Genomic DNA, 10,000 nt, shown 5'->3' on the forward strand with positions numbered 1-10,000 from the left:
GTGGAAATTCATCAATAAGTTCCGATTCATCATAATCCTCTAATGAAGGCAGAGGAAATTCATCTTCTTTGTTTAGTTCATCATTTGGTTCTGAGTCATAATAATCTTTATTTGAAAGTTGAGGAAGTTCCTCTTTTATGTTTGGTTCATCTGTTAGTTCTGAGTCATCATAATATCCAGTTGAATGCTGGGAGGATTCCCCATTTATGTTAGGGTCATCAGTTTGATCAGTTTCATCATAATCCTCTGTTGAAGACTGAATAGATTCCTCTAATACATTTGATTCATCAATTGGTTCTGAGTCACTATAATCCTCTGTTGAAGACTTAGAAAATTCTTCATTCATGTTTGGTTCATCTGTTAGTTCTGAGTCATCATAATTCCTAGTTGAATGCTGGGAAAATTCCCCCTGTATGTTAGGATCATCAGTTATTTCTTTGTCCTCATAATCCTCTGTTGAAGATTGAGTAAATTCCTCATTCATGTTTGGTTCATCAGTTAGTTCTGAGTCATCATAATTCCTTGTTGAATGCCGATGAAATTCCTCTTTTGTAGTTGATTCATCAATTAGTTCAATGTCATCATAATCCTCTATAGAAGAATGAGTAAAATCTTCATTTATGTTTGGTTCATGAGTTAGTTCTAAGTCATCGTAATTCACAGTTGAAGACTGAGGAAATTCCCCTGTTATGTTAGGGTCATCAGTCAGTTCTGCTTCACCATAATCCTCTGTTGAAGACTGTAGAAATTCTTCTTTTATGTTAGTTTCATCATCGTTAATGTTTTTAGCATTATATTCTCCTTTCCTTCTCTTCAGATCATTAGAGATGTTCTTGTATTTTTTTAAGTTTTGGTCCTCTTTGCCATCCTCTGCATTAGCTTGCTTTTTACTCATCTTTGTGTCTTTGTAAGTTGGTAAGGGCTTCTTACTTCTATTATTTAGTCCCTCTCTTCTTTCATTATCAGTTTCTGTTTCTTGCTCCTCAACATCAAGCCTAGATTCATCCTGGCTATGATCGAGCTCTTCTTTAATCAAATCCAGATTATTCATTTCTTTTTCATCGCCAACTTTATCATGAATCATTAGCTCGGGTTCACTATCATCAGACACATTCTTAGCCGGTGTTGGAAGGAAAAGTGTTGAGAAGAATTTCCATTGTTTTCCAAATGATCTCATCTCATCATTGCCCTCTCCGCTTGATTCTGAGGGCAAACCTAACTTGGAAATCAGATCAAGTGCTAAAATTTTAAGAGGATTCCACTTATTATTCTCTGCAGTACTGGAGTCGAGGCCATGAAGACTGTGCGGTTCCCTTGATAATGGATTGGTCTTGAGTAAACTGTCCATCAGGGTATTCTTGATTGTGTCAAACAAGTTTTCAGTATCACCCAATTGTTCCTTGATAATGTTTGCTACATTGGAAAATGGAGATTCCTCACTGAACAGCAATCTGTTCGGAATTTCTTGAATGTTTTTCCATATCTTACCAAGATCCATTGTGGTATCATGAAGCGGCTGGTCAGTTTCGAAAACCTTATGTCCAGGTGTTCCCTGATTCAAACGATCTTTGTTTTCAATGAGTTTAGTCTCATACTCGTCAAGGCCTTGCTGTAAAAGTTTCAAACCATGTTTTGCTTGATTGACGGCAAGGAGAAGAGGGTCCGGGGCCCCTCGGGATTCACTGACAGATTCAGATGAGGAGAACAGGAAGTAACCCCCAAGTGCCATGAGTAGAGCCAGACCAGATAATGCCACAAACTGACCAGTAATCCCTGATTCTTTTTCTTCAACTTCAAGCTCAGCTTTGTCGCCTGATATCGGTTTTCCTAACCTTTCTACAGAAGGCGGGGGTTGAAACCTCAACTGATCCCTCTTGATGTATTCCATTAAATTTTCATTTTTGAAAAATTCTGGTATTTTACCACTTTCAACTAAAGCCTTTAAGTTTGTAGCAGAATTGAGGGTTGTGTAAAGCTCATAAGGGCCATACTTTTTTGATATTGCATCCAAGAGTGGACCAAGTTCATGAGTATGCCATGGGGGCAACTTAGATCCTATGTTTGGGTGATCATTGGATAGGTATTGTTGGTCATTATCATCACCAATGTATATTGGTGATCCCTCTGCATTTCTCAGTGTAGCTGGGATGTGTGTGGTTGGTATAGTAACTGGTGGCGGTTGAATTGAAGCAGCAGGACGCCCTATGACTATATCTGTATACTCTTCACGCGTCTGTATTTTTTGGTAACCACTATCTTTTGGCTTTGCAGTTATTACTGGACGTGATTGACCAACCTGCAATGCTAAATTATGACGTAGAGGTGGTGGAGAGACAACAATAGTTTGACCAGAATTAACATTTGGTCCTGTGTTTGGTCTGTTTGGCTGCCTCGCGTTGATTCTCGTATCGGGGCTTCCAGTCAGGGAAAAAAATGATGCCTGCTCTTCGAATTTATGTATTGATTGATTTGTATTTGATTGTTCCTGATAACTGGGTCTGAAACCATATGATGGCTTGGCTCCAGTAAACATATCCAAAGATTCAGGTGGGGTATTGCCATGGAAATTTTGTAAGGAGAACTCTTTGGTGTTGCCTGAAGCACTTTTGACAATTGATTTGATTGATTCAAGAATTTCAGTGTCATGTAATACACTTTTATCTAATTCTTTAGACAGAGAAGTTGGTGAGGAACTCTTTTTCCTGTTTGGGGAAATTGTTGTACTCCTCATTTTGTTTTGCGACTCAGTTTGGACCGCAGGTTTGTTGTTGTTAGGCGAACTGGTTCCATTGGCAAAGTGTGTGCTTGTCATGTCGTGCACAGATGTAATACCTGAGGGTGAAGTCATTGCAGGGTTTGTTCTTTCATTTCCACTTACTTTAGATTTAAAGTTATCAGAAAAGTTATCATTTCCCGGACCAGCGGTAGATTGTGCTGTCGTTTTTTTGTTGGTAATGATTTCGTCAATTGGGTGTTTCTTCGTCTGTGATTGAGCGTTTCCTTCTTCTGGTTTACCCCTACTAAAGGAGTTGTGCCACCGAGAGAGAAAATCTGTTGTCGGTTGCACAGTTGTTGTGGTTAGATTTCTGTTGTTCCTCAGGAAATGAATCACATTATTCTTCGTGATTCCACTTGGAAGTACACCGGAGGCTGTTCTCCTACGGGACATGCCTGGTTTTCTCTTCAGGCTAGGCAATGAAACACTTCCCGCTCCTAATCTAGCTATTCCTGAATACAGACCATGATTTGACAGACCTAAGCTCCCCAACCTTTTCCTCAAAAACGGAGTTCTGCTCTGGAGTTCCATGAGTCGGTTTTGTAATTTGGTGCTATTTTTTAAACTATCACGATAGAATTTAGGTCTGAATGTCGTGGGTTTTTTCATCAACGCAGAAGGTGTCGGCATCTCTTCAGCTGTTGGACTTTCTGAATTAGGTGTAATGACTTCTGAGCTTTCTTCATTTGAATTTGATGGTGAGAGGAGAATCCCTTTGGAAACTTCGTATGGGTCGATCAGTACAGCCTGCGCTGGATTGACGGGGCCGGCATATTCACGCACTGGCGCTCGTAGGGAAGTTGTTCTGGGTATAACTGTGCTGAAGAAAACCACCGTGACGAATGCGTTACAAACCTGGAAGGAGAAGTAACATTACTATGCTGATTGATGCATGATATTTCTTTTATCATTTAATGACAAATAGAATTAGATTATAAGCATTGATTTCTCAGCTTGTGAGAAACTGGCTATAAATAATCTATATACAGTGTATTTTGCTTTTAGCTGAATGTATTGGGATTTTGATATTATCAATAGGGAAAATAGAGTTATTAAGGATAGAGATGGAAGTATTTCGCATAGGGATGAAGACATTGAGAGATGGAGAGAATATTTTGAAAAACTATCGAATACTGAAAATGAGAGAGAGGAGCTGGGTGAAGCAAAATGGGTGGAGAGGCCAGTGATAGAAATACGGAATACAGAATTGAACCGGGCATTGAATAAAATGAAAAATTGTAAAGCACGAGGTCCATCAGAGTTTCAAATTGAAATCTTCATGATACTAGTTACAGAGGGGGAAAATGGATGCTGGATTTATTATGTGCAATATGGATAGAGGAAATGATGCCTAAAGACTGGCAGGAAAGTCTAGTGGTATTTGTATTTAAGCAGAAGGGTGATGCCATGTAATGTGGCAACTAGAAACGAATTGAAAGCTTTTGAGAGCGTACTAGATGGGAGATTGTAAACACCGGGGAATGGAAGTATGGATTCATTAGGAAGAGAGGGACTGTGGATTACATTTTTATAGTAGACAGGTACAGGAAAAGAGGCTAAATGGTAACCAGAAGCTCATTTGTGCTTATATACAACTATAGAAGGCTTATGATAGAACACCAAAAGAACTGATGATTTGGTGCTTGAGGAAAAGGAAAGTTCTGAAGAAGTTGGTTAAAATGGTTGAGATGATGTACAAAAGAAAAAGGACAAAATTAATAACAGCTGTTGGAGAAACAAAAACCTTTTGAAGTTAGTGTTGGATCACAACAGGGGTGAGAGTAATTGATTTATCTAATAACAATATGAACACACTCTCTCTCTCTCTCTCTCTCTCTCTCTCTCTCTCTCTCTCTCTCTCTCTCTCTCTCTCTCTCTCTCTCTCTCTCTCTCTATATATATATATATATATATATATATGTATATATATAATATATATATGTATATATATTATATATATATGTATATATTTATATATATATATATATATATATATATATATGCATATATTATATATATTATATATTATATATATATATATATATATATATATATATATATGTTCGTGTGTGTATGTACCTTTCTACGTATGTGCATGTGTAGTATAAAAGAGATGTGATACCTCATTGATGTAAAACGGGTGGACCGTCCATTTAAACATGCATGGAAATCTTTTTTATATTAACTTTATATGTCACAGAGCAAACTGTTATTCCCCGGCATTTATTGCTTGCCGATTCTCACTGGAAATTGCTTTTGCTGAGTCATGCTTGAGACTTATACCTCTCAAGGGTTGAAAGACACCGTGAGAAGCAACACTTATTATAGTCCGTTTCTTTTAGCGATGCATATTTGCACCGACTCGTAGCGGTGCCCTTTTAGCTCGGAAAAAGTTTCCGGATCGCTGATTGGTTGGACAAGATAATTCTAACCAATCAGCGATCAGGAAACTTTTCCGAGCTAAAAGGGCACCGCCGCGAGTCGGTGCAAATATGCATCGCTAAAAGAAATAGACTATAGTAGAAGATTTTGTCTTGAGTTATTTTATTTTATTTATAGCTTACAAATAGCTAATGGAATAATATATTCTCTTTATTTTGAGACTGATTTTATTAGGGTATATATGCTATTTCTCTCTCTCTCTCTCTCTCTCTCTCTCTGGTTTGTGGCTTGAGAGCTCTCTCTCTCTCTCTCTCTCTCTCTCTCTCTCTGGTTTGTGGCTTTAGAGAGAGAAAGAGAGAGAGAGAGAGAGAGAGAGAGAGAGAGAGAGTTGCGTTTGATTGAGGTTATGGATGGAGTGTGTTATGAGAGAGAGAGAGAGAGAGAGAGAGAGAGAGAGAGAGAGAGAGAGAGAGAGAGAGAGAAAGAGGTGCGTTTGATGGAGGTTATGGATGGAGTGTGTTATGTTATAGATATGAGAGAGAGAGAGAGAGAGAGAGAGAGAGAGAGAGAGAGAGAGAGAGAGAGAGAGAGAGAGAGAGAGAGAAAGAGGTGCGTTTGATGGAGGTTATGGATGGAGTGTGTTATGTTATAGATATGAGAGAGAGAGAGAGAGAGAGAGAGAGAGAGAGAGAGAGAGAGAGAGAGAGAGAGAGAGAGAGAGAGATAAACCCACAAGATTTGACTAATATCTATAACATAACACACTCCATCCATAACCTCCATCAAACGCACCTCTCTCTCTCTCTCTCTCTCTCTCTCTCTCTCTCTCTCTCTCTCTCTCTCTCTCTCTCTCTCTCTTTCTTAGGTGTCTTAAGTCTTATTATTATTACTAGTGTATAGTCAGGCCTTCTCCATCATGAGGCTCAATACTACACAGTATTCTAGAAGTATCATTCCAGCTGTGACCAAGTTGTGGAATGATCTTCCTAATCGGGTAGTTGAATCAGTAGAGCTTCAAAAGTTCAAACTTTCAGCAAATGTTTTCATGTTGAACAGGCTGACATAAGTCTTTCTATAGTTTATATATGACAAATCTGTTTTGATGTTGTTAATGTTTTTAAAATATTTTATTTGAATTGTTCATTAATTTTTATATCGCATATTTATTTCCTTATTTCCTTTCCACACTGGGCTATTTTTTTTGTTGGAGCCCTTGAACTTATAGCATCTTGCTTATCCAACTAGGGTTGTAGCTTGGCTAGTAATAATAATAATAATGATAATAATAGTAATAATAATAATAATGAAAATAGTAATTTCCAACACGTGATTAGCTTTTCGTTACGATTAGAATTTGAATTCGGGATTTTTATTATTATTATTACTTTCCAAGCTACAACCCTAATTGGAAAAGCAGGATGCTATAAGCCCAGGGGCTCCAATAGGGAAAAATATCCCAGTGAGGAAAGGAAATAAGGAAATAAATAACTGAAGAGAACAAATTAACAATCTTTTTGAATAGGCGAGGATGGTAAACTCTATATTAGCGAAGATTTTGCTCTTCAAACATTCTTGTTTTAACATTATATTTTTAGAGAGTTATGGGGTCCTTTGACTGGCCAGACAGTACTACATAGGACCCTTCTCTCTGGTTACGGTTCTTTCCCTTTGCCTACACAGACACCAATAGTCTGGCCTATCCTTTACAGATTCTCCTCTGTCCTCATACACCTGACAACACTGTGATTACTAGACAACTCTTCTTCACCCAAGGGGTTAACTACTGCACTGTAATTGTTCAGTGGCTACTTAACTCTTGGTAAGGGTAGAGGAGACTCTTTAGCTATGGTAAGCAGCTCTTCTAGGAGAAGGACACTCCAAAATCAAACCATTGTTCTCTATTCTTGGGTAGTGCCATAGCCTCTGTACCATGGTCTTACACTGCCTTGGGTTAGAGTTCTCTTGCTTGAGGGTACACTCGGGCACACTTTTCTATCTAGTTCCTCTTCCTCTTGTTCTCTTAAAGTTTTTATTGTTTAAATAGGAAATATTTATTTGAATATTGTTACTATTCCTAAAATATTTTATTTTTCCTTATTTCCTTTCCTCACTGGGCTATTTTCCCTGTTGGGGCCCCTGGCTTATAGCATCCTGCTTTTCCAACTAGGGTTGTAGCTTAGCATTTAATAATAATAATAATAATAATAGTTTAAGCCAAAAGACCGGTACCTGTGGTTTAGTAAACTATAACGGCCCCCTGACTTGCAGCTGGGGGGACAGAAACCCCCCCCCCCCCCGTCATCCGTTACACTAATAAGTAAACGCTAAATGAAGTTGGTTACATAGATGGAAGAAAGGAAGTGGGAAGAGATAGAGAAGGAGGCAAAGAAGTGGGAAGAGATAGAGAAGGAGGCAAAGAAGTGGGAAGAGATTGAGAAGGAGGCAAAGAAGTGGGAAGAGATAGGGAAGTAGGCAAAGAAGTGGGAAGAGATAGAGAAGTAGGCAAAGAAGTGGGAAGAGATAGAGAAGGAGGCAAAGAAGTGGGAAGAGATAGAGAAGTAGGCAAAGAAGTGGGCAGAGATAGAGAAGGAGGCAAAGAAGTGGGCAGAGATAGAGAAGTAGGCAAAGAAGTAGGAAGAGATAGAGAAGTAGGCAAAGAAGTGGGAAGAGATAGAGAAGGAGGCAAAGAAGTGGGAAGAGATAGAGAATTAGGCAAAGAAGTGGGAAGAGATAGAGAAGGAGGCAAAGAAGTGGGAAGAGATAGAGAAGGAGGCAAAGAAGTGGGCAGAGATAGAGAAGTAGGCAAAGAAGTAGGAAGAGATAGAGAAGTAGGCAAAGAAGTGGGAAGAGATAGAGAAGGAGGCAAAGAATGGGAAGAGATAGAGAATTAGGCAAGAAGTGGGAAAGAGATAGAGAAGGAGGCAAAGAAGTGGGAAGAGATAGAGAAGGAGGCAAAGAAGTGGGCAGAGATAGAGAAGTAGGCAAAGAAGTAGGAAGAGATAGAGAAGTAGGCAAAGAAGTGGGAAGAGATAGAGAAGGAGGCAAAGAAATGGGAAGAGATAGAGAATTAGGCAAAGAAGTGGGAAGAGATAGAGAAGGAGGCAAAGAAGTGGGAAGAGATAGAGAAGGAGGCAAAGAAGTGGGAAGAGATAGAGAAGGGAGGCAAAGAAGTGGGAAGAGATAGAGAAGGAGGCAAGAAATGGGAAGAGATAGAGAAGGAGGCAAAGAAGTGGGAAGAGATTGAGAAGGAGGCAAAGAAGTGGGAAGAGATAGAGAAGGAGGCAAAGAAGTGGGAAGAGATAGAGAAGTAGGGCAAGGAAGTGGGAAGAGATAGAGAAGTAGGCAAGGAAGTGGGAAGAGATAGAGAAGTAGGCAAAGAAGTGGGAAGAGATAGAGAAGTAGGCAAAGAAGTGGGAGGAGATAGAGAAGTAGGCAAAGAAGTGGGAAGAGATAGAGAAGGAGGCAAAGAAGTGGGAAGAGCTAGAAGTAGGCAAAGAAGTGGGAAGAGCTAGAGAAGTAGGCAAAGAAGTGGGAAGAGCTAGAGAAGTAGGCAAAGAAGTGGGAAGAGCTAGAGAAGTAGGCAAGAAGTGGAAGAGCTAGAGAAGTAGGCAAAGAAGTGGAAGAGATAGAGAAGGAGGCAAAGAAGTGGAAGAGATAGAGAAGTAGGCAAAGAAGTGGGAAGAGATTGAGAAGGAGGCAAAGAAGTGGGAAGAGATAGAGAAGGAGGCAAAGAAGTGGGAAGAGATAGAGAAGGAGGCAAAGAAGTGGGAAGAGATAGAGAAGGAGGCAAAGAAGTGGGAAGAGATAGAGAAGGAGGCAAAGAAGTGGAAGAGATTGAGAAGGAGGCAAAGAAGTGGGAAGAGATAGAGAAGGAGGCAAAGAAGTGGGAAGAGATAGAGAAGTAGGCAAAGAAGTGGGAAGAGATAGAGAATTAGGCAAGAAGTGGGAAGAGATTGAGAAGGAGGCAAAGAAGTGGGAAGAGATAGAGAAGTAGGCAAAGAAGTGGGAAGAGATAGAGAAGGAGGCAAAGAAGTGGGAAGAGATAGAGAAGGAGGCAAAGAAGTGGGAAGAGATAGAGAAGGAGGCAAAGAAGTGGGAAGAGATTGAGAAGGAGGCAAAGAAGTGGGAAGAGATAGAGAAGTAGGCAAAGAAGTGGGAAGAGATAGAGAAGGAGGCAAAGAAGTGGGAAGAGATAGAGAAGTGAAGGAGGCAAAGAAGTGGAAGAGATAGAGAAGGAGGCAAAGAAGTGGGAAGAGCTAGAGAGTAGGCAAAGAAGTGGAAGAGCTAGAGAAGTAGGCAAAGAAGTGGGAAGAGCTAGAGAAGTAGGCAAAGAAGTGGGAAGAGCTAGAGAAGTAGGCAAAGAAGTGGGAAGAGATAGAGAAGTAGGCAAAGAAGTGGGAAGAGCTAGAGAAGTAGGCAAAGAAGTGGGGAAAGAGATAGAGAAGTAGGCAAAGAAGTGGGAAGAGATAGAGAAGTAGGCAAAGAAGTGGGAAGAGCTAGAGAAGTAGGCAAAGAAGTGGGAAGAGATAGAGAAGTAGGCAAAGAAGTGGGCAGAGCTAGAGAAGTAGGCAAAGAAGTGGGCAGAGCTAGAGAAGTAGGCAAAGAAGTGGGAAGAGATAGAGAAGTAGGCAAAGAAGTGGGAAGAGAGAGGAAGTAGGCAAAGAAGTGGGCAGAGATAGAGAAGTAGGCAAAGAAGTGGGCAGAGATAGAGAAGTAGGCAAGAAGTGGGCAGAGATAGAGAAGGAGGCAAAGAAGTGGGCAGAGATAGAGAAGGAGGCAAAGAAATGGGAAGAGAGAGAGAAGTAGGCAAAGAAGTGGGCAGAGATAGAGAAGTAGGCAAAG

The 10,000-nt window shown here is 40.1% G+C and overlaps 2 protein-coding genes across 2 annotated transcripts in view; one reads left to right on the forward strand and one right to left on the reverse strand.

Moving 5' to 3' along the window:
* LOC137636125 (uro-adherence factor A-like) overlaps window positions 1-5,044 on the reverse strand; it is a 23,829-nt gene extending 18,785 nt beyond the window's left edge. Inside the window, exons 1-2 of the mRNA XM_068368530.1 lie at window positions 5,021-5,044; window positions 1-3,631 (exon numbers count right to left, since the gene is read on the reverse strand). The exon at window positions 1-3,631 is cut by the window's left edge and continues 1,187 nt beyond it. Coding sequence (XP_068224631.1) covers window positions 1-3,631; window positions 5,021-5,044 — 3,655 coding nt within the window. The remainder of the gene's footprint in view (window positions 3,632-5,020) is intronic.
* A 2,983-nt stretch (window positions 5,045-8,027) lies between these two features.
* LOC137636129 (octapeptide-repeat protein T2-like) lies at window positions 8,028-9,059 on the forward strand (the record flags this gene model as incomplete). Its single annotated transcript, XM_068368534.1, has 2 exons — window positions 8,028-8,328; window positions 8,852-9,059. Coding segments are annotated over exons 1-2 (509 nt in total), but the record flags the coding sequence as incomplete, so codon positions are not given.
* Window positions 9,060-10,000: the final 941 nt, after the last annotated feature.

This window comes from Palaemon carinicauda, unplaced genomic scaffold (assembly GCF_036898095.1).
Source record: "Palaemon carinicauda isolate YSFRI2023 unplaced genomic scaffold, ASM3689809v2 scaffold235, whole genome shotgun sequence".
Lineage (NCBI taxonomy): Eukaryota > Metazoa > Arthropoda > Malacostraca > Decapoda > Palaemonidae > Palaemon > Palaemon carinicauda.